Source organism: Bubalus kerabau, chromosome 8 (assembly GCF_029407905.1).
Source record: "Bubalus kerabau isolate K-KA32 ecotype Philippines breed swamp buffalo chromosome 8, PCC_UOA_SB_1v2, whole genome shotgun sequence".
Taxonomy (NCBI): domain Eukaryota; kingdom Metazoa; phylum Chordata; class Mammalia; order Artiodactyla; family Bovidae; genus Bubalus; species Bubalus kerabau.
Window position 1 is genome coordinate 81344512 of NC_073631.1, and position 27137 is coordinate 81371648.

A 27137-nucleotide genomic window follows, 5' to 3' on the forward strand; every position below is an offset into this window, starting at 1 on the left:
TGGGCTTTATCTTATTTTGCCTACTGATTTTTCATTCAACTATAATTTTTTTACTTCGTGTTTTAATAAGCAATTTCACTTCTATTATTTTTTTTTTTCCATGAGGCAGGAAACACCAACCTCTGGACTCAGAGTAGACACAGAAATGGGGGAAGGAGCGAGAAACAGGAATTGCATTGCTAAAAAAGCCATTGTTATAGAGATAAATATGATGAAATGTGAAATAAACTAAAAGGGCATATTAGAAGGAAAATGCAAGGGCAACCCCTTCAGTACATTTTCTGTGTGCTACTGAATTCACTTACATCTCCTTTAAAAAATCTCTCTCCCAAAACTATTCATTACAGATCTCATGAACATCTAATGAATTCTGAATATTATCATGATTTAATGTAAAATGTCAAGAACTGTTCCACCTGAAAAAAGCAACATACTGTATCTCATACAAAGTGCCATACAAAGGCAATTTTAATTTGCTAAGACAAAAGAAAAACAAGAAACAGAACAATCTTTTTCTTACTGCTACATCTAAAATCTTAAAAAAATGATACCGAGAATTTACATAACCTATTTCCAGGTGTTACTTAAACAAAAGAATACGTTTAAGTATTTTTGAGTAAGAAAAACCAGTCGCAAACAAATAAAATTAGAACCCAGACTCCTAATTTTGGCTATGAATTTTAAATTATGTTTTAACTCTCTGACCTGAAAATGTTATCTCTACTGAAACATCACTGTATAATAGAAACAGACAGAAATCCAATGAGCCTTTGCAGAAACATTTAGACTTTACTCCTGATGCAAATTACCTGCAAAAAACTAACTGCTTATAAAGGATGTTTGAAGCTACATCAATGATTTAAAAATAAGCACACAACCAATGTAAAAGCAAAGAATATTCCTTTTTCAGGAGAAAGGTCTTATGTGAAGCTATCTTCTTGAAACATGTTTGGTGTCAATTCTGGGTGAACCAGGATGGCCGCTTTCTCTCTCGCTCAATGATCCTCTTGCCTTGATCGTGCTCGGAGGGCGTCTCCCCCGAGTACAGCACCACCGTCTCCACAGTAGGAGCCTTGAAAGGGCCCCCCTCTTGCTTCCCTATCTGTCTTCTGATTTCTGCTGTTTCCTTGCACACCTTCTCATAGCAATAGCCACAGAGGACATGTTTCTGTTTCAGGTGACCACATTCAGGACAAAAGTCTATATTGTTCTTTAAAAAGAAAAACAAAGAAAATTTAATGAGAGGCAACAAAATGCACACATCATCAAGGATGAGGCTTATATTTAAACTTCTTTGGAAATATTCATCCTGCACAAGGTCACAGAATACCCAGTTCAATCTCATTTTAATCAGGAAACTAAGGACACATTGATTTGAATTAATCAATTTGAATTCCAGGAAAACTGGAATTAGAATCCAGGTTTACCAACTTTGAATCTGGTACATTTTTACTTAAATACAACAGTCTTACTATGTGAAATGGTACTCCATTCCCCCAGCCTCAAAAACTAAACATCTGGTAAGGAGCCCATGGGTGATCCACACAGCCAGCATCTTAACTAAGAGACCAAGGCAAAGGGAATTCACTCTTCCTTTCAATCAATCCTGGGAAGAACAAGATGACAAACACATTACAAGTGGGCTTCCCCTGATTATCACAGTGCAATCAAATTCCTGTATGATATATAATTGGTATGGGGTGTGATTTTTCTTCCTATAAATGAACACTGATTATTTCTTAATGTAAAACTCTTGATATATTACAATTTGAGGGTATTTTAATGAGTTTTTATACATCTATCCAATTTTAATAAGACAATTCTAACCTCTAAAGAAGTCCTTTCAATGGGTTCTAAAGATAGATTTAAAATATAAAGAAAAATAGTAAACAGGAACATCAAAGAAACTCTAAACATGTCTGAAGACTAACATACAAACATTTACGAGGCAGATGACAACAAGAACTTCATTTTCTAAAAGAAACAAGTGTTAGTCTCTCAGTCATGGCCAACCCTTTGTGATCCCATGGATCCTCTGCCCGTTGGGTTTTCCAGGCAAGAATACTGGAGTGGGTTGCCATTCCTTCTCCAGGGGATCTTCCCAACCCAGGGATCAAACCTGGGTCCTCCAGCATTGCAGGCAGAGTCTTTCTAAGCTACCAGGGAAACCCTAAAAGGAACAAAGAACCTTGAAAATCATTTGACCCACCGACTTCTCATCTTACTCCAAATATGTGGAAAACTGGATTGTATATTCAACTCGAGGAATTGAAAAAATACTCATGGTCAGTAAGTGCTCTTTTCCTAACAAAGCCCTCAGCATAACAAATTATATATTAACAGAAAACTGTCTAAATTAATGAAGTATTTTACAGTTCCACATTTTAACTGTGGTCCCAACCATGACTCAGTAATACTTTTGAGCTTATGTTCTAAGGGTTTGTTTTAATACTGAATGTGGAGGCTTATGGAAGTCAATTTTCTGTCCTTGAGTTCCATCTGCACTGCCCTGGGGAATGCCATGGAATAAATATGAACTCAAATCATGGCTGTTAAAACCATAAATTAATAAATCAAAGGTAATAAACACATAGTTTTTGTTACTAGATCAATGAAGAAAGTGTACCCATGGGAGATGGTGGGTGGGTGCTGGTGTGTGGGGAGACGGAGAAGGAGCACTGAGATTTAGAATTGTCTTAGGAACCGAAGAAGGCAATGGCACCCCACTCCAGTACTCTTGCCTGGAAAATCCCATGGACAGAGGAGCCTGGTAGGCTGCAGTCCATGGGGTCACTGAGTGTTGGACACGACTGAACGACTTCACTTTGACTTTTCACTTTCATGCATTGGAGAAGGAAATGGCAACCCACTCCAGTGTTCTTGCCTGGAGAATTCCAGGGACGGCAGAGCCCAGTGGGCTGCCGTCTATGGGGTCTCACAGAGTCGGACACAACTAAAGTGACTTAGCAAGGATAGGAACACACACACAAAAAGTTTCAAGAGACAGGACTTCAATAGGACACTACCAGGGCTCAAATGCTGGTTCTACCACTTAAGTTTGGGATCATAGGTGAATTCTTATTGTCTCAGTTTCTTCATCCTAAAACTGAGCAAAACAATATTTACTTCAGAGAGCTGTTCTGAAAATATAATTCATGTAAAGCACTTAGATATATCATAGGTACTTATTAGCTATTTTTACTACTTATCTAAGGATTTTACTTCACAGAATCTCATTGGACTCAGGAAAAGAAGAGAATAAATCTGTCAGGGTTAATAAAACCCCGTATCGAATAGATTTACTACTTCTGACTTTAATTTTAGGCTCTGCAATAGTTAAAATGTTTATTTACATATAGTTCAAAATCACACAGCTCAGGACTGGCACAGCTCACAATACAAAAGTCACAGACTCTTTATAACCCAGTCCTCTGTCCAGACTCTGAACTCCCTCCTTGACTGTGTTCCGAGTATTTAGCCTACAGAACAGTAGACGCATACATATATAACAAGAATATTGTATTTATTTAGACCAGGGAAAGGTAGACATACAGGAGCTAAAAATAATTTACTCATAGGTTATATGGACAAATCAAGAGATTATGCAGTGGTGCACATGAGAAAAAGTACACCCACAAAAATCACCATATTACCTTAACTTTAATAAGCTTATGAGGGTTTCTTCTCCTACACCGGTTCACTTCAATGCTGCGCCTGTTTTTAGGAGCTGCCATCCAAAATATACTATCCAAAAGGCTGGACGTCTCCGTACTTCCACTGGTATCATTTGTTGGTTCTGAAAATATAGCTGGACCTTGGACCGCTAACGCTGGTCCTACAAAATAAACCATGGAGATACAGAATGGTTTCTAGCTCTGAAATGACCGTTTCCAAGTATCATTCTCTTTAACAATCAAAAAGTAATGTATCAGCAGGCCTATGTAACTTAAAACATTACATTCAATAGACATTTAACAGGAAACCTTACTAGCTGTTAAAATATACTTAAAGTTCATACCTGAAATAATTTTAAAACAGAATATTTCTTAATGGCACTTGCTTAAATGAATCAGTGAAATTCCACCAAAAGTTTCTTGTCTTAAAATACAGAACTCAGGGGTTTAGTAGTAAACATGAATAAAAGTGTGAGAGGCACCAAATATAAACAAACCAAGGCAAAAAAAAAAAAAAAAATTCACTCAATTGTCCACATTCTACTTGATGGGCAGTACCTAGTTACAAGTAAATCTTAAGCTTGAAGCTTTCAAAATCCACTTCTTACCAGCACAGATATAAATGCTGATTGTCTTTTTTTTATTATATTCAAACTGAGTTAGCTCCTCAGTCATATAATCTGATAGGCCCTTTAAGACACTTAGTTCTCATAATATTTAGTCTTGTTCCCTAAGGAAAGTACTCTAAGGAAAAGAACTAATTCATCACTCTTTCTAGGATACTAATTTACTCTTGCGAGCACCAACGTTTCACTTTTGTTTTTCTAAACTGTTTATAAAAATTAGTGTGAGGTGGGAGGGAAGTTCAAGAGGGAGCGGACATATGTATACCTATGGCTATGCTTATGTATACCATATGTGCACGTATGGCCGATTCATGTCGATGCATGGCAGAAACCAACACAGTATTGTAAAGTAATTATCCTTCAATTAAAAATAAAATAAAACTTAAAAAAAAAAGATTTCTTTACCCTCTCCTTGCTATATTCCTCAGGCCTGTAAATATTTCTTTTGATTTTAGGAGCTCTTAAAAATATACAACGCTGTTTAACACTTAACAACTGATACTCCTTTTCAATATACCTGAAAGTATTGCTAAGCATAGACCAGTGGTTAACAGCACAGGCTATGGAAGGTCTGTGTGACCTTGGGGCCTTTCTGAGCCTAGTTCTTCAGTTGAAAAGTGGAGACACCTAAAGGGATAGTAGTGGAGATGATCTTACGAAATATATGTTGACTTTGATATTCAGTGGGACATTTCTGGTGGCTGAGACGGTAAAAGCGTCTGCCTACAATGAGGGAGACCCGGGTTCGATCCCTGAGTCGGGAAGATCCCTTGGAGACGGAAATGGCAACCCACTCCAGTATTCTTGCCTGGAAAATACCATGGACGCAGGTCCATGGGGTCGCAAACGGTCGGACACGACTGAGCGACTTCACTTGACATTTAGTGGGCTCTCCTGAGTATTATTTTGTTCAGGATAACTTCGAAATCGAGTAGAATGTAAATGTCAAAGTAACGACAATTTTAACACCCAAGATATTTCCATTTAAAATTAGTTTTCAGGGGAAATAGAGGATCAAGAGTCAATTGACACAGTTTAAACGCTATAGAAGGCAAACTGCTTTAGGCGGTGGACTGGACAGGAAAGAAAAGATAAGAACACCTAGAGAGCGGTGTCCCTTGATGCTAAGTTAATGCAATTCGGCTACATTCTCTGTAGGAATGGGACAGTCAGAGGACGTTTCTTTTCCTTTTTGCAGGGGACTGGGGAGCAAAAACTGCTGTCTTTGTTCCTAAGTAAGTGAATGTCCGGACAACGACTCCTACACGCTGCCAAACATCAGAACACCGGAGTAGGCTAAATACAAGTAGAATTCACCACGCTGCCTGGGGTCTCCAGTCCAAACCCTTCTCCACGGAGGCCTTCTTTACGTACCCCATGGAGGACTGGGAAAACCTGGTCGGCTCTGCAGAAGTTTCCGCTGCAGCTGCTTCCAACAGTTCCGGAGAAGTCCTCGGGCTACGGGCAACGGCGGAACAATCAGCACCAGCATGGTAGGCGCCATGTTCCTCGACCGAAAGCCACTCCCATCAGGCCTCTGGGTCCCGCCCCTACCTTGAGCATGCGCATAGACACAGAATCGGGCAAACGCGCACCTGGAACTATAACTCCCAGCATGCTTCTGGAGCGGCTCTGCCTTTCCTCCAATCAGAAATCTAGAAAGGAACGCGCGGGGCGGGGAAAAGAAACGAAACTGGCCTCAGTGCGCATGTGCGCGGATGTGCGTTGGGTCTTCGGGTAAAGATGGCGGAGCGTGGTTACAGCTTTTCGCTGACTACATTCAGGTATGGAAGGGACTCCTGAGGTCCTCCACGTAACCGAGGTAGCAGGAGCTCTGCCGACCAGGTTTTTACCTTCCTGGTCTCTGACTTGGCGCTTCCTGAGGGCCTAGTAGGAAATGGGGATGGAAATGCGAGTTTGCCAAGTCATTTGCGGGGCCTTCCCGCGGCCTGGGGAGCATTGGTGCCTGGGGACCGTGGGAACGCGAGTCAGGGTATCCTGGGAGATCTAGGCGCTGTGGGAAGTTGAGGCCCTCACCCAGGGGTTTTCTTTCGCTTTGGAACTAGAGAAAAAGGCAATTTTGAATGAGCCGCTTCCAGATTTCCTGTTCAGAACTCAAAAGATTTCCTTCCTGACTCAAGTAGTCCTGATTCAGGAGCTTCTGGAAGTCGGAATTTTGGTCAGCTCTGTGGGGTTCCTTTTTCTTGGAAAGACCCAACTTTACAGTTCAGTTCTAGTCTTAGCTTCCCTTTGGCGCTGATGTCTTTGGAAACCTTTTCCCGCTTTCGATTTCTTCGGTGCCCCTACTGGAAGCTTAAGAACTGAAAGTGAAAGTGGTAATGTTTCTAGCCCGTTGTCTTTGTGTGCTCCAAAATAGGCTGTATTTGCTTTGGGGCTGTTATTTTTGAAAGGGGATATGTTTATTTAAAGAAAGATTGTAGGCTTTTAAACTTTAGAATATTTATGTAAGCATATTTTTCAAAATAAATCAGAGATGCACTATCATCGTTCCCGGTGTAAGAAAACCGTCACCAGAGGCTTTACTGACGGGAGAAGGATTCAATTTTGCCATTTTCCTACAGATGAGTAATGGGCTATTTAATTAAAAATATTATCTGACAGCTAAACACAGGCGGCATCTAACTTGTTGAGTACTTTCTGTGTGGGTGGAGCTTACTTCATCTCTTTAGGCTATCCTGTGTGATACATGTTTTCTAAACATCTTACAGATGAGCTGACCACAACTCAAATTCAATAACTCCTCCCTGGTCATAGGTTAATATTTAAACTGAGTTCTTTCTGACGACAAAATTAATACACTTTGCATTACTGTGTAATGTCTTCTTAAAATACTAGAATATTTATCTTTTAAAAAAAAAGATCCCCTCATATACAATGATAGGAAACAAAGTTTGACAGGTCGCTACTGTTCGTATTTGGAGACAAAACCTGGACCTTTATCTTTAAGAAAGTGTTATCCTAATCCTAGCTGAAACATGAAGCAACCATATGTTATCAGGGACTGAATCTTTCTATAGTAAATTTCCTTGTTTAAACACACTCCTGTGTTTTTTTTAAAATATGATGGTGCAATTCTGTTTTGGATTTTAAAAATTGTTTCTAGCCTGTTGTAATCAGAATTATTAATGGTAGACGTGTAAGAGACTGTACTATAGGATGAAAAGGTGTTCCTGAGGATAACATTTAGTTGGGAATATTGACAACCAGTGGGCTTCCCTCATAGCTCAGCTGGTAAAGAATCCTCCTGCAATGCAGGAGACCCGGGTTCAATTCCTGGGTCAGGAGGATCCGCTGGAAAAGGGATAGATTACCCATTCCAGTATTCTTGGGCTTCCCTTGTGGCTCAGCTGGTAAAGAAGCTGCCTGCAATGCGGGAGACCGGGTTGGGTTGGGAAGATCCCCTGGAGAAGGGAAAGGCTACCTACTCCAGTATTCTGGCCTGGAGAATTCCATGGACTATATAGTCTATGGGGTTGCAAAGAGTCAGACAGAACTGAGCGACTTTAACTTTCACTTCATTGACAATCAGTGGGTAAACAAATGGGTGCCTACTCATACACTCTGAAGAATGTTTTTCCCTTACTCAGGAATTTTTATAAAGAGAGGGCGAAAGAAGGAATGTAACTTTAGATTGGGTGGTCAGGAAAGACCAATGCTTGGGGGTTGTTCTGGGGGACTGGAAGATGAAAGGGAGCCAACTATTTGAAAATTTAGAAGTAGGGAGAGTTGCAGACAGGGAAAAGCATGTTTGAAAGTGTTGAAGTTGAGAAAGACTGAATTGATAGAAGTCCAATGTGTTAGAGTATAGTGAACAGGGAGTTATCCTGGGTTTGGACCAATCTTGCAGGGCCCTGTAGGCCAGAGTAAGGAGCTTTTATTGTAAATGAATAAAAAAATTAAAGGATTTAAGTGGAAGATGTTATGATACAAAAGTAACTCTGGATCAGGGAATGGAAGTAAGAGTGGAAAATAAGAAAACTAGTTGGAGGGCTATTTCAGTTATCTCTGATAGAGATCCTGGTGCTTTGGAATTGCACTGCTCAGATCAGCTAATTTTGTCATTTAACAGTCTTTAGACTGCTGCCCCTAGGTTTATTCCTTAAACAGGTGTGGATGTATGTCTGTCTGTCAGTCAGATGAGCCTGGTCATAGGTTATGTCTTGGTGTATTGATTGAACAGAGCTTACACTTTGTGAATGTTACAAAATAATTCAAGTGTGATGACTCTGAGCCAAAGAGGAAGCATGGGACACTTAGGTATGAGTGTGTGGGATTCAGCCTAGTCTGGGTGGTCAGGGCAGCTTTCCTTGAGAAAATGACAGTTCTACTAAGGATTGGAGAATGACTTGGAAGGAGTTCACCAGACAGTGGTCAAGTACATTGCAAACAGGGATTGTCTTGTTAGAGGGGTTTTTTGAATTCTAAGGGTAGTCGTGTTCTCTGGAGCGCGATGGCGTGGTGTGAGTTGAGACTTGAGTGACAGTATCTATAATTCTATGAAGATGAAACAAATGACCTTCTGAAACTGAAGATGTATCTTTTCAGTGAAGTGAAGTGAAGTTGCTCAGTCGTGTCTGACTCTTTGCGATCCTGTGGACTGTAGCACACCAGGCTCCTACGTCCATGGGATTCTCCAGGCAAGAATACTGGAGTGGGTTGCCATTTCCGGATATGTGGACCTAGCTTGTGTCTCTGGGCAAATTATTTTCATTCAAAGACTTTATCAATCAAATAGAAAGGTTGGTGATGTTTATGGTATTTGTTCTAACACTCAACAACTAGATTGAAATAATATATGACCTAAAAAGCCAGTTTGGACCTAGCATTTGACTGTCAAACTCAATGGAACCAGATATGTTAAGTATAACCAGCTCACAGCATCTTGAAATAGTTTTTTTGTTGTTGTATTTTGTTGTGACTGACATCTAGATCTTATGTGTTAGGTCATGTCTACTTTATAAAATGTTAAACTCCACCCACATGGAATATATGCTGTTATTTGGTATTTAACAGACATATACATGTTCTTAATAACAGTACTATTTGGTGTTTACTTAGTGCTAATTTTGTGCCAGGAACAAAAGGCATCATTTCATTTAATCTTCACAACAACCTTTGAACTAGGTAACACTATTATCCCCATTTTACAGATGAGGAAACTATTGGTGAGTGGTGAAAGGAAAGAATAATGATGCTGCTTTAAATGGCAGACAAGAAAAATCAACCAAAGGAAAGAGATTAGTGTTTCATTATGAATATGTTCAAATCACCTAATAAATTTGGTTTCTATATAACTTCTGATAAATTTTCAAAGCCCATCTATTCCTTGATGCTTAATTAGTGGATTTGGCCTATTTGCCTGCCCTTTTCTCAGAGATGCTCCTATAATAAATATTTGAGAATGTGAAATTTAGCAATACCTTTGTTTCTTTTTAAGCCCGTCTGGTAAACTTGTCCAGATAGAATATGCTTTGGCTGCTGTAGCTGGAGGAGCTCCTTCAGTGGGAATTAAAGGTAATTAAATATTTCATTCACTTCAGATTTCTATTATTAATTGTAATGCTCTTTGGGGATTAATAGGCCATTAATGTAAAAATAAATAGTTGTGGCAGCATAATTTTTAACAGTTCTATTTGTTAATCTACAGTATTTTGATATTTAAAGACGTAATGAACCAAAGAAGATGATTAAATTTTTTAACTTAGAAAAGGTTAATTGTAAAATTTAAGGATACCTTAACAAAAATGTATCATTGGTTTTTAAGTTTCAAATTATAAGAACAGTAGGCCAAGTAGGCAGAATTCCATAATTTTAAAACTTATGTACTCTAAGGTATCCTAGAATACTTTAGGAAAAGTTGCATAATACCTTTAACTCAGGGATTTCTTGTGCAATACAGATGACCATTGAGGGAAAGCTGATTTACCATTCCTTTGGTGATTCTAATATAGAAAGTCAGAAGAAAAGGTTTTATAAATAAGAAGAAAATAAAGAAGTTTGGCTGAAATGCTTCTGTAACTAGAAAACTATTAAAACAGAGTGTTTAAATGATTAAACATTCAAGTCTCTTTTCTTTTTTTTAAGCTGCAAATGGCGTGGTCTTGGCAACTGAGAAGAAACAGAAATCCATTCTGTATGATGAGCGAAGTGTCCACAAAGTGGAACCAATCACCAAGCATATAGGTTTGGTGTATAGTGGCATGGGCCCAGATTACAGGTACCTTGTATAACCATCACATGAATGCCTTGTAATTGATACTTTGGGAAGAAAAACCAAGGGATGTTTTCCTTTAATCGCCTACCTTCTTACTTTTTGCTTAGTTGAACAACAGCAGCTGAAGCTAGTTAGTTGCCAGTATGAGGCAGACTGGGGGTTACTTGAAGGTGAAGAACTCAGTGCTCCTCACTTTTTAAAAGAGGAGATGGATACAGTACTTACCCCTGTCACCTCTGTTATCTTCTACCATCCAAGGCCTCAGCAATACATGTTATAATAAACTTTATTTTAGAAAAGTTTACCAGACAGCAAAAGAAAGCATACTATCCAGAGTTAACCTCATTGTATTTATTTCTGTTTTTAGCAAAAGGACAGAATTCTCAAAAAGGCCACTGGAAGTTGTAGACTATGACAGCCGGTTAGGATCCAGACGTTTATGTAGTCTCTTCTTTAATATTCACAGGAAGAGAGTAATCTGTTCCATTAGGGTACCAGCAACTTTAAAGAGATTGACAGTTTTCTATGTTTGTCATTCAACAATTGAAAGGATTATTACTACTTGGTTATTGATTATGTGGAGCAAGATAGGTAGAGCCAAAATTTCACTTTCATGAGTCGGCAACAGCACTAGGTTCACCGACATATGCTCGGGCTTCACTGCAGTGGAACCTGTTGCCACTGCAGGGAGGGAGGCTGCAGTGCACTACCACTCACAGAATCAACAGACATGGCAGGAGTCTTGCTCAGAGGGATAATGTGTGGAGCTCAGATCAGTAGTACATGAGCAGGCAGAGGTAAATCCTGCTTGTCTTGCCAATATATTTAATTGTTATACTTTTGACAGATTTTACATTTTTTACGTTATAAATAGTTTCATGGTACTCTTTGAAGTTCAGTCTGTGGACACAATTGAGGCAAAGTGAGATGCCTTAACACGTGTGTATGTGTGTTCATGCGTGTGCATATTAGTGTATTGCCTGGAGTGAGATATAAAATGCTAAGGTACCTTCTCTTGGGGTAAGGGGGGCATACTCTTAAAGATGCCGTGACAGGAGATAAAGCTGTCCTGTGCACTAAAGCTGTCTCTGTTAAACTGGTTGATACCCCTAGTCCATAGTTTCCCTTTTGTCTTATTCTCGTCTATTTCCTGTAGTTTGGCTCTTCAGCGACGCTCTTATATTTTCTTGTAAGTTAACTGTAATCGGATGTAAGAACAAGACTGGTTTACAGCTGAGAGCTACTATTAAAGAGACGCATGTCAAACTTGTGCTATAGTTGTATGCCTGTAGAAGGTGACTGAGTCTTGAGGATGTAAAGCATCTGAATTTGAATTAAGTCTTATTTCTTTTCTGTTTTTCAGGGTGCTTGTGCACAGAGCTCGAAAACTAGCTCAACAGTACTATCTCGTTTACCAAGAACCCATTCCCACAGCTCAGCTGGTCCAGAGAGTAGCTTCCGTGATGCAGGAATACACCCAGTCAGGGTAAGTTGATTTTATTATTTGAAATGTGTCATACATTAGGGGAAAAAAAAAAATCATCTTACCTTTGTAAAAGTAGACATATTTCAGAAAAAAAAAAAAAAAAAGAGGACTTAGTATTCCTGTATTTCCTTAATCAGTGATGAAAACCACTATGAATGAATAGTTCTGATCTTAACTGGACTTGAAATATTTTCTTAAAGAGAAAGCGGGAATGTTTTATTGCTGTTCATGTAACAGCAGAAAGCAGCTTCTAGATAAAGTCGTTTTGACAGTGATTAAAACATTTCTTTATGGGCAGGCAGTCATTGCTGCTTCCAGATTTATCTTCTAGCTGGAAATGATTGTAAGCACTTGATGAAAGCAGTAACTGACACATCTGTATTCATTTTAATTCCAGTGTTCTTGAGTTTGGGTGTGAAAATGATGAGGTAATTGCTGATATGTAAAACCAGTGGAAAAGCTGCATTTGCTGAAATCTATTATTTTATTAGGACGTGAAGTGTTACCCACACTTATTAACCCCAATATTTGTATCAGTCTATTTACCAAAATGATTTGACTGTTGTTCCTCAGTACCATAAAGAAAATTCATTTTGAATTGATTTGTTTAGAAAGGTGTTAAATGCTTTTTAAGGAACTTAGAAGTCTAATTCGGTTACCTGATAACTTGCTTTACTTGAGAGTATTAATAACTTCTTACATTAAGTTGACTTAACACCATGAAGGTGCCAAGTAATTTTCATTTCTCTTTGTTCAGTGGTGTTCGCCCATTTGGAGTTTCTTTACTTATTTGTGGTTGGAATGAGGGACGGCCATATTTATTTCAGTCAGATCCATCTGTAAGTACCATTAGATGTATTTGAGGGGTTTGTTAAAGTGCTCTTTGAATATCTAATAAAAATAGAAGCCATAAAAACCTTACAAATTAAGAGTATTTTCTCTTCCATTTGGGCTTTAGAAGTAATACATGTCCACTTGTACATTTAAAATGTGGATAACTTCATCTTCTGATAAGGAACCTCCTTTGGTTCTGCCCTCTGTTCTTCTGGCATACTGATTAACTTCACATACTTAGAATGATTTGTTGAAGTAGCTGTTATCAAATCTCTGTAAATCTGTGGAATTCTTTTAAAAATTATGATTAAAGCTAATTTTAATTTTAAATTCAGTTAAAACCTTTCTGGGAGTGGGCAGTGGCCTTTGCAATTAGTTTAATCTTGGAGTTGACTTGAAGTGACTCTTCTGCACAAATAATTGATGTTACTGTCATGACTTTGATGTTTTGCAAAATGAGTGGGTCGTCTGGTATAAAGCAGAAAATTGGTGTCTGGGTTGGCAGGTGTCTGGAGAAGACACCACTCCTCCACGTGTGTCTCACGTCTGTCACTCATGTTTGCTGTGAGGAGACCCGGAAGAAAAGATTCACTACTAGAAACTGATCTTTCATAGTTTATAGATCATTAGGTAATGCAAGGTTTACTCAATTCACATCTTATACTCTAGCTTTGTAATCTGAAAAAGCAAAAATATTTAGGTTGTTAATTAAATCAGAAAAATTAAGTATTTGCGGAACTTTGGCAGTGTCTGTTACCCCATATGTGAGCTTCTGAAGCTAGATGCCAAGTCTCCTTATCTTCCTTTCCTGAGAGTAGCAGAGCCACCATCATGGGGTCCAGCTTTCATCTTTTGCCCTTTCCCCTATTTATAGCTAAAAGTCACTTGTTTTCTTTTAAAATACGGTCTGTTGCTTTCAATTTCTGTATATGTGTGCGTATGTACTTTTTAAGTAGATGAGTCATATATGATATGTAGCTGTTTTTGTGTAACTTTAGATTAAAAAATATCAACACCTTTGAAAATTTTTAGTGCAAAGCTTTGTCTTTTTAGTTTGTTCACCAATGATAATGGAGAGCTGGTCACCGTTTTTCAGATAGATAGGATTTTTAGAGCCTTTCAATCGTAGTAAGTTAAAATATTACTTTTGATTATTTGCTCTAAATTAACCTCATTTCTTTTTTTCACATAAATTTTGTACAGTAAATTATACCTATTTGATGGGGTTTTGATGTATTAAATACCTGAGAAAATCATCAACACAATCAAGATGCTGTACCTCCAAAAGTTTCTTCTTGCCTCTTTGTCACATTAATTTATTTTGTGACATAGCTCATTGCATTCCAATAAATACTCTGAAAACCTTATAAGTTAGAGACAAATTATGGAACTGAGAAATAAATGTCAGAGTCATAAATAATTATATTAATGATTTAAAATGTGTGTTTTTGTTTTTTTCCCCTCTTCCTCTCCTGATTAGGGAGCTTACTTTGCCTGGAAAGCCACAGCAATGGGAAAGAACTATGTGAATGGGAAAACTTTTCTTGAAAAAAGGTAGATTTGTAAAACTAGCTTCATTACCACACTTACTCTACAGTCTTCAGCTCTCTGAATATCATTAATCTATAAACAAATTTGTTGCATGACTCTAGCCTAGCTACTAATAGAACAAACTTACTTGTCTGTACTTGGGCTCCTCAGCCTTCAACATATTAAGTGGTAATATTCATTTCTTAAGGACTTCTCTTTCTACATTCTCATGTTTTCCTAAATGTTTTTTTATTTTTTTTACTTCATTTTCTTCTACCATCTCAAAAAAAAAGACCATTGGATTTGGAGTAAAAAATTTGGGAAGAAAACTTTTAAATGGTTTAAATGATAACAGTTGGTATGTGTTCTCAGTTACTCAGTTGTGACTGATTCTTTGAGGCCACATGGACTGTAGTCCGCCAGGCTCCTCTATCATTTTCATTTTGACAGTTACCAAAAAAAAAAAAAATATATATATATATATATATATGTGTGTATAAATATAAATATATATATATATATAGTGAACCCAAATACCTGGTGTTGATGATAGATTAAAGATGTGACATATGGGGCTTCCCTGGTGGTCCGGTGGTTAAGAATCCTTCTGCCAATGCAGGGGACACAGGTTTGATCCCTGGTCTGGGAGGATCCCATGTGCTGTAAAGCGACTAAGCCCATGGGCTACAACTCCTGAAGTCTGTGTGCCTTAGAGCCTGTGCCCCTCAACAGGACAGTAGTGCCCGCTCACCTCAACTAGAGAAAGCCTGCACACGGCTGCGAAGACCCAGTGCAGCCAGATATAAGTTAAAAAAAGACGTGATGTATGTACTTGATAAAAAGTGGAATGATACATAAAAATCTGCCTCTGCCTAGCACAGCAGACTGCCCGCACTTAATTCCAGCTGTATTCTAGACTCAGCATTATTGTAGCCCACCAAAAAGTGTCCTATGTTTTGGATGGCAGGAGTCTGCAATTGATTTTAACCACCAAATGAACCTTTTCAGTACATTGTCAGATAATATTAATGCTAAGATTACTTAAAAATCTTAGACCTGGGATTACTTGGTAAGCTTAAATAATCTTAGGATCTTAAAGTACTTTCTTTTTCCTCTTAAGTATTAATTGGTGAGTCTTCCGAACGTTATGAAATTTTAATAAAGGTTTAATTTCTTGGCTTTATTTTTGTAAATTGTTATAATATTGCCACCACACGCTGATCATATTAAAATAGTTATACTTAAGGAAATTTCTTAAGTAAACTCGTGTTAGGGTTACATTCTTCATGATGTCAGGAATGCACCCCTGATAATTGTCAATTTCTTATTTTGGGGACAGCTCAGTGAGGAGACTAGGAGAATTAATCTGTAACTTAATATTTTTAAGAGTGTCTTATTAGATGTTTAAAAAATCTTATGTTGTTGCTATCATTGTGTTTTCTTTGTCATGAATCATCTTAATAGTGCCATGTCATTGTTTTTCTTAAAAAAAATTATTTAGATATAATGAAGATCTGGAACTTGAAGATGCCATTCATACAGCCATATTAACCCTAAAGGTTAGTTCAATATCTAATGATTGGATTTGTAGTGATTTTATAATTAACTGTTTGGAAAATTGACCTTTTCCCCTCCTTCATCAGGAAAGCTTTGAAGGGCAGATGACAGAAGATAATATAGAAGTTGGAATCTGCAACGAAGCCGGATTTAGAAGGCTTACCCCAACTGAAGTTAAGGATTATTTGGCTGCCATTGCATAATAATGCAAATAATGAAGTGACTGAAAATCCAGAATTTCAGATAACTTCTCTACTTAAACATGTTTAAAGTATGTTTTGTTTTGCAGACTTTTTGCATACTTATTTCTACATGGTTTGATGGACTGATGTTTTTAAAATGAGACTTATAAATCATAATAAACTCTTAAATTAACTTCCAGCTTTTTAGGAGTTAGTAAACTTTTAACATAGTTATTTCCTGCTTTCCATCACAGTTGATTTCTGGAAACGACATTGAAAAGCAGAATGGTGAAATTGGTCTTTAGTCTTCACACAGTTTGGGTTAAGTCAAACCTTGTCATCTTCTTTACTGTCAGATGTTGTCTGCTTCAGGAAAGCAAAATCCTGATTTCAGTAAGCACTGCTTTTGGAGCTGAGAGAATCTGTAGACTTTCATGGATTCTGAGGCAAGGTAGGAAGCATAGCTGTATTTCAGGCTCCATTAGGTGCGGATCAGTGAAACCTAGGATGTTCTTTGAGATTGCCCTGGAGCTGCCGAGAGTGCTAAGCCAAACAGTCTCCTATAGGAGAGGTACCATGTAGATACATAAAAAACGGTGTGCTAGCTCCTGTTGATTTTTCCATCACAAGTACGTAAATGTATTTCAAAAGAGCCCCCTAGAGTCTACTACATCTTTCTAACTCAAGGATGAACGTGAGTGCTGGAAATAAAATACTAATACTTAAATGTCAAAATTACGGCTTAAGTCTCTCCCTCATTCATGTAACCTCTGTAATCAGAACCTTCACTGCACATTAAGACTTCCAACAGCAAGCTAATCATGGAATATCAGAACCCTGTTTCCATTATATGTGAAGGCATAGCACTTAAAGCTTGCTTTGTTTTTTAAGGCATCGTAGGATGAGAGAAATCCTGTCATTAGTCTTGCTCACAGAACATAGTTTATGAATGTCATTGTTCTTACCAACAAAGAGATGGGGATTTCTGTGACTTAAATGTGGCTCAAAAGATCTCAAAAGATTTGGTTAAGTTTAGCCTTCTTAGGAAAGAGACTTATCTTGGAGTATTTTTGTCAGGATTCCCAGTTCTCCCCACTGTCACCGTAACCCCTAGAGTGGCAGGAGTGTTACGATGAGAGATGGGAGATGCCAACTTGACCTGTTTCTGAACGTTTGTCTTAAGCCTCATTTAACAGTACAGCCTCCCCTTGTTGGCTCTTAGTACATTATGAATCCAGCATGCTAAAAAGAGAACTTAGTGGTTGAAAGGAATGGTTTTGGAGTTAGGTCTCACCTCTCCTCCTTGACTGGCCGAAGTGACTGCACATGGTAATTATCTCAGAGGGTTTTCTCAGGACTAACCTCGATTCTGCAAGTGAAAGGCCTGGCAAGGTTAATGGTTAAGTTTCAGCTAGTTTCAGCTCCATTGAATTTGCTTAGGCTCACTAATGTCCAACATTAAGAAATCAGAGGAATGCCAAAATTCTTCAAAGAAGGGAAGAGGCATTTTTATTTAGGACAAAAAGCACATGGAGGTTGTTATGGAGTGCTAACAGAATAAATCGTATGGAATAAGGGGAGGAAAAATGAGCTGAAGCACATCTGTGTCCAGAGTCTCAGCTCCGCTTCTTGCCCCATTAAGTCCAAAGCCCAGTTCAACCGAAGCTTCTCCATGAACACTTCTCCCTTGGTTCTCAGTTTGTTCTCTTCACTGACCTTAAGTTGTTCCCTTTTGTCCCAGTTCTTGGGAAACTCAAAAGTTTTTGGTCTAGAAACTGATTGCATGCATCCCTACACTTTTCCAAACTCGTCAGTCTTCTAGCCTGTGGATTCTAGCTTTTAAAATCTTAAGTGTCATAATGCTCATGTACATTTTCCTTTTTTTTTTTTTTTTTTTGGTATATTCTCTTAAAACATTTGCCTCCACTTGTTTTCTTTTCTAGTTCCTCACGGAACTGTGAATTTAAGTTTTTGCAAAACAATTATTAGCAGTGAAATGTGGACGTATTTAAAATTCACATGCGTGGGGGTCGGAGGGAGTTCAAAAGGAAAGGGGGATCAGGAAGAAAAGTAATATGGATCTTTATCAAGTGCTAATTTACTGGGCACTGATGAGCTGATAAGTATGATCAGAGGATTTTTCATCTATTGCTCAATTATGTTCATGGCTGAAAATGCCTGCTCTCAGTCCTGATTACAAATGTAGGCAAGCTCTTGAGTCCCTGTTGTAAAGAAACACAAGCTAATATTCAGTGGACTTCCCGAGAACATGTAAGAATTAGTAAGTCCTTTGGTTAAGAATCCTAATTTCCTGAAACCAGTCCAGTGGTCCTGTATTAATGTCATATTACTTCATACAGGTCCTTCAATTGATACTCCTCCCATGACTCTGCTCCAAAGGACCTTATAGAACCAGCAATATTTGGCTACCAAATGATAGCTTCCTAAGCATGAGCTTAAAGTTGGACAACTAACCCTGATCAAAGGCCTTGTCCCTGATCCATTCATCACTTCTCACTTTTTAAGTACTCTATCAGGTGCTCCTGTATTTCAAAACAGTAGGCTTATATGGTCGTTTCTGGACTCCAAAAGGTTAACTGCCGGGGTCCAGCCCTGGTGGATCCAGGGAATTCGAAGGGGAGATGGCTTTGGCGATCAGGATACGATAGAATTAAAGATATAGAGTGGTTAAATAAGGATAGCTCAGTGAGAAAATTCAGTGGAGAAAAGAGGCTGAATAACTTGGTTTACGTGGAAAGCTAATAAAATTCCAAAATAAGGAATATACATCACCTACGTAGGCCACAGGTATCCTCCCGTTCTCCCGAAGGAGAGGAGACACTAAGGCCTCCCCGGTCAGATCTTAGAAGCCCAGGCAAAATTAGTAGGCTTGACGAGCCTTCACGCCCCAGATAGGAAGAAGGTGAGAGAAGGAACGACATGGGGAGACCAAGTTTCGGTGAACAAGGCCCGCACTTTATTTTCCAAAGTAGTTTTTATACCTTAAGTTGTGCATAGAGGATAATGGGGGAAGGGGTAGAGTCAGCAAGGACGGCAGTCCTTGATCCTAATTGAAGCCAGGCTTTCTTCCTGCAAACTTATCATATGCAAAAGTTTAGGTGATTCACATCATCTTCTGGCCAAGAGGCCTGTTAACATTTTAAGATCCTTTCTTTAGAAAACTTATTTTTCTCTGAAGGTGATTATTCTAAAGTCAGGCACCACCCTCCAAAAGCATTAAAGTTGCATTCCTATAGGGCAAAGGTGTGGTGGGCTATAACAAGAAAAGAATTAACTCAAGGGTCCAAGGTTACAAACAGTAAAGGTACTACTTACATTCCTATGATGATGCTGATGCTAAGTCACTTCAGTTGTGTCCGACTCTGTGTGACCCCCATAGACGGCAGCCCGCCAGGCTCCCCCATCCCTGGGATTCTCCAGGCAAGAACACTGGAGTGGGTTGCCATTTCCTTCTCCAATGCATGAAAGTGAAAAGTGAAAGGGAAGTCGCTCAGTCGTGTCCGACTCTTCGTGACCCCATGGACTGCAGCCCACCAGACTCCTCTGTCCATGGGATTTTTCCAGGCAAGAGTACTGGAGTGGGGTTCCATCGCCACCAATTATATTAATCAATACACTGCCAGGGACACAGTAGGTAAGGGATATGGAAATTTAGCAGCAAACTATATGGCCCAACAAGTGAAAAACCCTTCACCAATACAATTTCTAATCAATCTTTTAACTGCTCAAAGGAATCTGTTTTTAGACAGTTTAGAACATCTCATGCCTCTCACGGTTGGGAGGCTGTGAACAATCACATGTGGCCGGAATAACCTTCAGAGGAGTTTGTAGGTTGAAACACTCTTGTCACGCCCAGGAACTTTATCCACTGGAGCTGTAAGTTAACTCTTTTTCAGAGAGAGGTGGTGGGGGACAGCCCCCCATAAAGTCAGAGGTGTAGGTGAGAGTACAAAGCAGTAAAGTAGGCAGACTCTGGTTTTGGGGGTAGATGCTCGAGAATTTCCAGGGGGACTCCTGCGGCTTGATCCTGCCTTTGCGTATGCTGAGCCTCCTTCCTCATGACCTTTGCCACGGGTGGAGTTCCTCACGCTAGCTCCCGGCAGTTAACTGCCATATAAACATTTTCTTCTGCAATATGAGAATTTTGAACTCTTATAACTCCCTCAATTCCCCTCTGCTTTAATTAGATCACAATGTTGAGCTTAAACGGTTTTTTTTTAATTGGTATGTAAGTATACTGTGAGGGCTTCCCAGATGGCTTTAGTGGTAAAGAACCTGCCTGCCAACCCAGGAGACATGGATTCCATCCCTGGGTTGGGGAGCTCCCCTGGAGGAGGGCATGGCAATCCACTTAAGTATTCTTGCCTAGAGAATCCCAAGGATAGGAGCCTGGCATGCTATAGTCCATAGGGTCGCAAAGAGTTGGAAATGACTGAAGTGACTTAGCACACAAGTGTACTGTGATTGCTTTTCCTCACTTTTTTGCTTTGTTTTTTTTTTTTTTTTCTGTGGCTCACTAATTCTTACCAGTCCCCCCCCGCCCCCCCCCTCCCAGTAGGATTGTAAAACCTTCTTCAGTCTGTTTTCCTCTTGGTCAGATATCAGGTAATCTTAACAATTCTCACCCTACCCTTCACACCATTCCAAGAAAGAACCCTCTCTTCCTGCTCTAATCTAAGCTAGTTGTATGTAGAAACTATTCTGATTCTTGATTCGGTTCTCTTGCTCAGTTGTGTCCAACTCTGCAACCCCATGGACTGCAGCACGCCAGGCTTCCCTGTCTATCACCAACTCCCGAAGCTTGCTCAAAGTCGTCCATGGAGTTGGTGATGCCATCCAACCATCTCATCCTCTTCCCCTTTTCTTGACTGGCTGGGTTTAAGAATTCTAGACTAAAAAGAATTGTCTCCACATTGAATCTCTTATTGGATACTAGATCGTTTTGTTTTTGCTGTTATTTTTCACCTGTTTTTTTAAATTCTACTTTTTAGTAGACTTGTCTACTTTTAGTAGACACTTCCTACTTTTCTATTGATGTTTTTAAGATTTGGGATAGCACTTTTAAATTTGAAGAACTCTTTCCTATACTCCATTACCTCCCCTTTAGAAAAAAATTCTCTTGATTCATCTGAGTTCAGTTGTGTCCCACTCTTGGCACCCCCTGGACTGTAGCCTGCCAGGCTCTTCTGTCCATGGAATTCTCCAGACAAGAATACTGGAGTAGGTAGCCATTCCCTTCTCCAGGGGATCTTCCCACCCCAGGGATCAAACCCAGGTCTCCGGAATTGCAGGCAGATTCTTTACCATCTGAGCCACCTGAGAATGTTAGTTTAAAGATACTTAAAAACAAAACATTTGTCCTGCTGTTTCCTTTAGATTCCAAACAGAAAAATGTTTGTAAGTGCTGTTTGTGAGTCCCAAACCTGCTTACTATGCTGTGATTAGTTGCTCAGTCATGTCCGACTCATTGCAACCGTAGCCCACCAATCTGTCCATGGGATTCTACAGGCGAGAATACTGGAGTGGGTTGCCATCCCTCCAGGACATCTTCCGAACCCAGGAATCAAACCCAGGTCTCCTGCTTTGCAGGTGGATTCTTTACTGTCTGAGCCACCAACTGGGGGATGCCAAATATCACCTATAAATCATTTCTCTGTGGTCTTTCATGTGCTCTGTTACAGAGAAAAATAGGGTTTGGGGGAGAGGGTGATGAGGGGAGTAGGACAGGAGTGCCTTTGTTTTGTGAGGGGCAGAAAAGGGGCCAACAGCATTTTACTATTCAGGATAGTAACTTGCATTCTTCGTAACGTGTCTGGAACCTTTCTAATCCCCTATCTTCAACATCATAAATGCTAGACTTCTGCCTGGGGAAGGATGGGTAACAGTCCCAGTTTCACAGGACTGGAGAGAGGACTTCTGTGTCTGTTGGATATACAACATAAGCAATGCCCATTTCCAGTCCTGCCTCAACTACTCCCCTGGTATCCAGAACCTTCTGGGAGTTCTGCTTTGTGAATCACTTGATGCAGTTTTGTCTATGCTACCTACTCCATCTGCAGAGAGGCTTGGCTTCCTGGTTCAAATAAAGTGTATCTTTTAGGCTAAAAGGATTGAATAAATTAATATGTGAAATGCACTCAGAACAATGCCTGCCATATGTTAAGCATTGAGTAAGTTTCACTGCTCTTGGTCTTCCAAAAATGTACTGATATGTCTCCTGTGCAGTCTTTTTTTTTTTTTAGCTTTGTGAGTTTGTTCCTTATTTTTGGGGGGTCCAAAATCACTGCAGATGGTGATTGCAGCCATAAAATTAAAAGACACTTACTCCTTGGAAGGAAAGTTATGACCAACCTAGATAGCATATTCAAAAGCAGAGACATTACTTTGCCAACAAAGGTCCGTCTAGTCAAGGCTATGGTTTTTCCTGTGGTCATGTATGGATGTGAGAGTTGGACTGTGAAGAAGGCTGAGCGCCGAAGAATTGATGCTTTTGAACTGTGGTGTTGGAGAAGACTCTTGAGAGTCCCTTGGACTGCAAGGAGATCCAACCAGTCCATTCTAAAGGAGATCAGACCTGGGTGTTCTTTTGGAAGGAATGATGCTAAAGCTGAAACTCCAATACTTCGGCCACCTCATGCGAAGAGTTGACTCACTGGAAAAGACTGATGCTGGGAGGGATTGGGGGCAGGAGGAGAAGGGGATGACAGAGGATGAGATGGCTGGATGGTATCACCGACTCGACAGATATGAGTCGGAGTGAACTCCGGGAGTTGGTGATGGACAGGGAGGCCTGGCGTGCTGCAATTCATGGGGTCGCAAAGAGTCGGACACGACTGAGCGACTGAACTGAACTGAAAGGAGCAGGCAGGCACAGGATAAAATTTAACTTCAAGTTCTCTAATTTTTAGAATGAGGCTTAAAGACTTCCCTGGTGGCTCAGACGGTAAAGCGTCTTGCCTACAATGCAAGAGAACCGAGTTCGATCCCTGGGTTGGGAAGATCCTATGAAGAAGGAAATGGCAATCCACTCCAGTACTCTTGCCTGGAAAATCCCATGGACGGAGAGCCTGGTAGGCTACAGTCCATGGGGTCGCAAAGAGTTGGACACAACTGAGAGACTTCACTTTCTACTTTATGGGTGACTCTGGACACTGTAGCAGGGTTAAGGTCAATTTCTCAGCCCTTCGGAAGCCACTGACCATTTGTCTTCTTTAGAAAGGCAGAAGATCTGTGTATGACACTATGCAGAGTCCATGATGATGCAGTGGTGAGTGCTTTGGCTTGGAGTCAGAACTCTCAGCTCCAGTACTTACCAGCTGTGTAACCTCTGACAAGCCTCTCCAGCCAGTTTTCTGTTAAAATGAGCCAAGCATTTCCTACAACAACCGTCGTCTGGCACTCTAGGGGTTTGAGCTTGATGGCAAAGAGATGTGCTTGGCCCGAGGAGGGGAGCTGGGTGCCACCGTGAGATTTTCTCCACCAAAACGCACCGACTCCCGCCCCAGGCAAAGTCTTAACTATTAGATCAAATGCTAGGGTGCAGGTTCAGCCGACCAGGCACCCTGGGGATCGAGCGGTCGGTGGCCAGTGGGAAAGGCGCGGTCCTGAAAGTTCCACCCCTGCCCCTCCCCTGGAGCCAGGAAGCCGCGCGTCCTTGGGTTCGCTCCGCGGCGGCAGTTAGGAAAAGTCGGTGCCATCAACAAACATGGCCGCCATGCTAGCGTCAGCCCCGCTCTAGAGGCCGCGCTGCCGCCTGGGAATCGCGGACTCGGCGTCACCCGGCGCGGGGCCACGTGACGCGTTAGGCGCCCTAGGCGGTAGGGCTTGCGCAGGCGGAGCAGCAGCGGAGGCCTGAGTTGGGTGGGGGCTGCCCGGTGAGGTTTCCTGGCGGGTCCCGGCCTCGCGTGCACGTGGTCCCCTGCTCGCGCTCGCAGTTCTGGGCTCTGCCGGTGAGGAACCCGGGACGGGGAGAGGGAACGGGGCGCCCCTTCTGAGGCTCTGGGGGGACTTAACCGGCCCCGCCCCGCGAGGAGGGTGGTCGGCGCCGGGCCGCCAACCCCACTCCGCCCGCGCTGCAGACCCGGCTCTGGTCGCCGGGGCTTTTGGAGCCCCAGCCCACCCAGCGGGGTCAGCCGTGCAGGTGGACCTGAACGGGTCGAGTGCGCCCTCTTGGAAGGCCCCACTGACCTCAGGCTCGCCCGCTCTGGCCGCCACGGGCTGCTCCGCAGAGTTTATCTTCAGGCTTTTCTTGTGGAATGGGAGCTGGAGGCAAGTCGGTGGGCTCGTTCGGTCTTTAGAAATAGGCTGGGTTGACGTCACAGGCAGGAACAGGCAGTCTTGATTGCTTGGCGCGTGTACCACATACCCCTGGGAATCACGAGGTAGGAGGTTGAAGGAGACCCAAGTATGAAAAGCTTAGAGTGCTCAATTTAGGAGAGAGTCTCTTGTTTTGGATAATTTATTTTTTTTGGACGATTTTTTAACCAGCTAGTCTATGCGGATACTTTAACCATTTTATCGTGACATTCCGAGCCTTCTAAAATTTCTTGACAGCCAAATAGTAAGGCTGCTTATAAGGAAATTTCTTATGTAGCAGGTTGCCAGCCCGCTGCATTTTATCCTAACCTGGGTTATATTGTGGATCCCATGACTTTCAAGCCGAAAAAATGAAAGTGTAAAGAGTCTTGCAAACCAGCGTAGTTAAGGAGTTCGGAAGTATAGCGGTCTTCTTTCCTTAGCTCTCAGAAGAGGAAGTCATTCCAGACACCCAGAATCCCAGGTTCACAGTCTCAGGGCCTCCATAATCTTAGCTGTCCGATTGAAATCTTACAATCCTGAGTGAAAAAATGCTTGCGGTTGATTTGTTTTGTTTTCTTAGGAAAGGAATAATGCTGTCACCATGTCTGCACACTCCATGCTCTGTGAACGCATCGCCATAGCCAAGGAACTGATCAAGAGAGCAGAATCACTTTCCAGATCAAGAAAAGGGGGCATCGAAGGTGGTGCCAAGCTGTGCAGCAAGTTGAAGGCGGAATTGAAATTCTTACAGAAAGTAGAAGCTGGGAAAGTAGCTATTAAGGAGTCCCACTTGCAGAGCACTAACCTGACACACCTCAGAGCCATCGTGGAATCAGCAGAAAACCTGGAGGAAGTGGTCAGTGTTCTCCATGTCTTCGGTTACACAGACACCTTTGGAGAGAAGCAGACCCTTGTGGTAGATGTTGTTGCAAATGGTGGTCATACTTGGGTGAAAGCCATTGGCCGCAAGGCTGAAGCTCTGCATAATATATGGCTGGGCAGGGGCCAGTATGGTGACAAAAGCATTATTGAGCAGGCTGAAGACTTCCTCCAGGCCAGTCACCAGCAGCCGGTGCAGTATAGCAACCCTCACATCATCTTTGCATTTTACAATAGTGTCTCCAGCCCCATGGCTGAGAAGCTGAAAGAAATGGGCATATCAGTGAGGGGGGACATAGTAGCAGTGAATTCTCTGTTAGATCACCCTGAAGAGCTCCAGCCCAGTGAGAGTGAATCAGATGATGAGGGCCCTGAACTTTTGCAGGTGACCCGGGTAGACCGAGAAAACATCCTAGCAAGTGTCGCGTTTCCTACAGAAATCAAGGTGGATGTGTGCAAGAGAGTCAACCTGGACATTACTACTTTAATCACCTACGTTTCTGCCCTCAGCTATGGAGGCTGCCACTTTATCTTCAAAGAAAAAGTGCTCACGGAACAAGCAGAGCAGGAGAGGAAAGAGCAGGTTTTGCCACAGCTGGAGGCCTTTATGAAGGACAAGGAGTTGTTTGCTTGCGAATCTGCTGTCAAGGATTTTCAGTCTATTCTAGATACCTTAGGAGGACCCGGGGAGAGAGAGAGAGCTGCGATGCTGATTAAGCGCATTAATGTGGTCCCAGACCAGCCTTCTGAGCGTGCCTTGAAACTAGTGGCTAGTTCCAAAATTAACAGCCGCTCATTAACAATTTTTGGGACAGGAGACAACCTGAAAGCCATTACAATGACTGCCAATAGTGGTTTTGTCAGGGCTGCCAACAACCAGGGTGTTAAGTTTAGTGTATTTATCCATCAGCCCAGAGCACTTACTGAGAGCAAAGAGGCCCTAGCTACCCCCTTACCAAAGGACTGCACGACTGACAACGAACACTAATGATATCCTTTATTGTCATGGAAATAAGTTATTTATACCAAAGGCTGTGTCTCCCCATCTTAATTGGAAAAAAAAATCTATGGTAAAATTAATACTTAGAACTCTTATTAATCAGTTGATGGTGTGTCTCATCTATAAAGTCAATAACCTAAAGTAGAAAAAGCATAAGAGACAACCTTATTTATCAAACTGGCTACATTATAATTAGAACAGAAATACATCTCTGTAAGGCTTGTAGCTGTATCACAATACTTTGATTTGTTTGATTCAGTAGGGCTCCATTTCCCCTAATGGTAATCGCATCTCTTTGACTATGGCTACATTGCATCTTGCATTAAATATCGAGCAACCTCTGAAGCTTGCTTTTCATTATATTGATTTAGCATTTGATACGTGTTGAGCCTGGGCATTGTTTACAGATAATTTTAGATTTCCAAAATTATGGCCATTATTAACAAAAAAATACTGATTGCTATCTGTTAGGTGCAATCTGGTGGTTATGTACATTAACATAGAAGGAAACAAAGTGAAGTCTGATCACAAGAGTCCCATGAATTTGAAATACCACTGTAAAAAGATAGACAGCAATCATACTACCACATGCCTAAGATGTGGAAGGTTAAATGTTAATTTGAATATATTGAAAAATATATAAAATAATTCCGATTTTACTTATAAATAGCCTCCACATGGCCAGTATTTGGATTATGGATACTATTCTTGTTGTGCAAGTGGCAAGGGATAGGCGCATTATCCCATTATGTCTCTCTCATGAAACGGCCCCAGGGAAATTTCATGCCTGCTGCATGATACAGTTGTAATTAAAA

General features: G+C 40.9%; 3 protein-coding genes across 4 annotated transcripts; 2 read left to right on the forward strand and 1 right to left on the reverse strand.

Moving 5' to 3' along the window:
- Positions 1–438: 438 nt before the first annotated feature.
- On the reverse strand, positions 439–5868 carry MRPL32 (mitochondrial ribosomal protein L32). The gene is made up of 3 exons (XM_055590737.1): positions 5675–5868; positions 3654–3835; positions 439–1210 (listed from the first exon to the last, which is right to left on the reverse strand). The coding sequence occupies exons 1-3, from the start codon at positions 5802–5804 to the stop codon at positions 956–958; spliced, it is 567 nt and encodes a 188-aa protein (XP_055446712.1). The 5' UTR covers positions 5805–5868; the 3' UTR covers positions 439–955.
- A 67-nt stretch (positions 5869–5935) lies between these two features.
- On the forward strand, positions 5936–16317 carry PSMA2 (proteasome 20S subunit alpha 2). The gene is made up of 8 exons (XM_055590736.1): positions 5936–6084; positions 9759–9835; positions 10406–10538; positions 11899–12021; positions 12779–12860; positions 14336–14409; positions 15887–15944; positions 16029–16317. The coding sequence occupies exons 1-8, from the start codon at positions 6044–6046 to the stop codon at positions 16143–16145; spliced, it is 705 nt and encodes a 234-aa protein (XP_055446711.1). The 5' UTR covers positions 5936–6043; the 3' UTR covers positions 16146–16317.
- A 7574-nt stretch (positions 16318–23891) lies between these two features.
- C8H7orf25 (chromosome 8 C7orf25 homolog) lies at positions 23892–26665 on the forward strand. 2 transcript variants are annotated; one of them, XM_055590738.1, is made up of 2 exons: positions 23892–24094; positions 25024–26665. In XM_055590738.1, exon 2 carries the CDS (start codon positions 25045–25047, stop codon positions 26308–26310), a length of 1266 nt encoding a protein of 421 aa, XP_055446713.1. In that variant the 5' UTR covers positions 23892–24094; positions 25024–25044; the 3' UTR covers positions 26311–26665. The 2 variants fall into 2 exon arrangements, with proteins under 2 accessions (XP_055446713.1, XP_055446714.1); XM_055590739.1 differs by lacking the exon at positions 23892–24094 and adding an exon at positions 24136–24413.
- The last annotated feature ends 472 nt before the right edge of the window (positions 26666–27137 follow it).

What these genes read in the sequence shown, in the direction of transcription:
- MRPL32 (XM_055590737.1), bottom strand. Translation starts at nt 5,804, where the DNA reads ATGGCGCCTACCATGCTGGTGCTGATTGTTCCGCCGTTGCCCGTAGCC. An exon ending in TTTTCCCAGTCCTCCATGGG is followed by an intron (nt 3,836 to 5,674) that starts GTACGTAAAGAA and finishes TTTATTTTGTAG; the next exon opens with GACCAGCGTTAGCGGTCCAA. An exon ending in ATAAGCTTATTAAAGTTAAG is followed by an intron (nt 1,211 to 3,653) that starts GTAATATGGTGA and finishes TTCTTTTTAAAG; the next exon opens with AACAATATAGACTTTTGTCC.
- PSMA2 (XM_055590736.1), top strand. Translation starts at nt 6,044, where the DNA reads ATGGCGGAGCGTGGTTACAGCTTTTCGCTGACTACATTCAG. An exon ending in TTTTCGCTGACTACATTCAG is followed by an intron (nt 6,085 to 9,758) that starts GTATGGAAGGGA and finishes TTTCTTTTTAAG; the next exon opens with CCCGTCTGGTAAACTTGTCC. An exon ending in AAAACTTTTCTTGAAAAAAG is followed by an intron (nt 14,410 to 15,886) that starts GTAGATTTGTAA and finishes AAAATTATTTAG; the next exon opens with ATATAATGAAGATCTGGAAC.
- C8H7orf25 (XM_055590738.1), top strand. Translation starts at nt 25,045, where the DNA reads ATGTCTGCACACTCCATGCTCTGTGAACGCATCGCCATAGCCAAGGAA.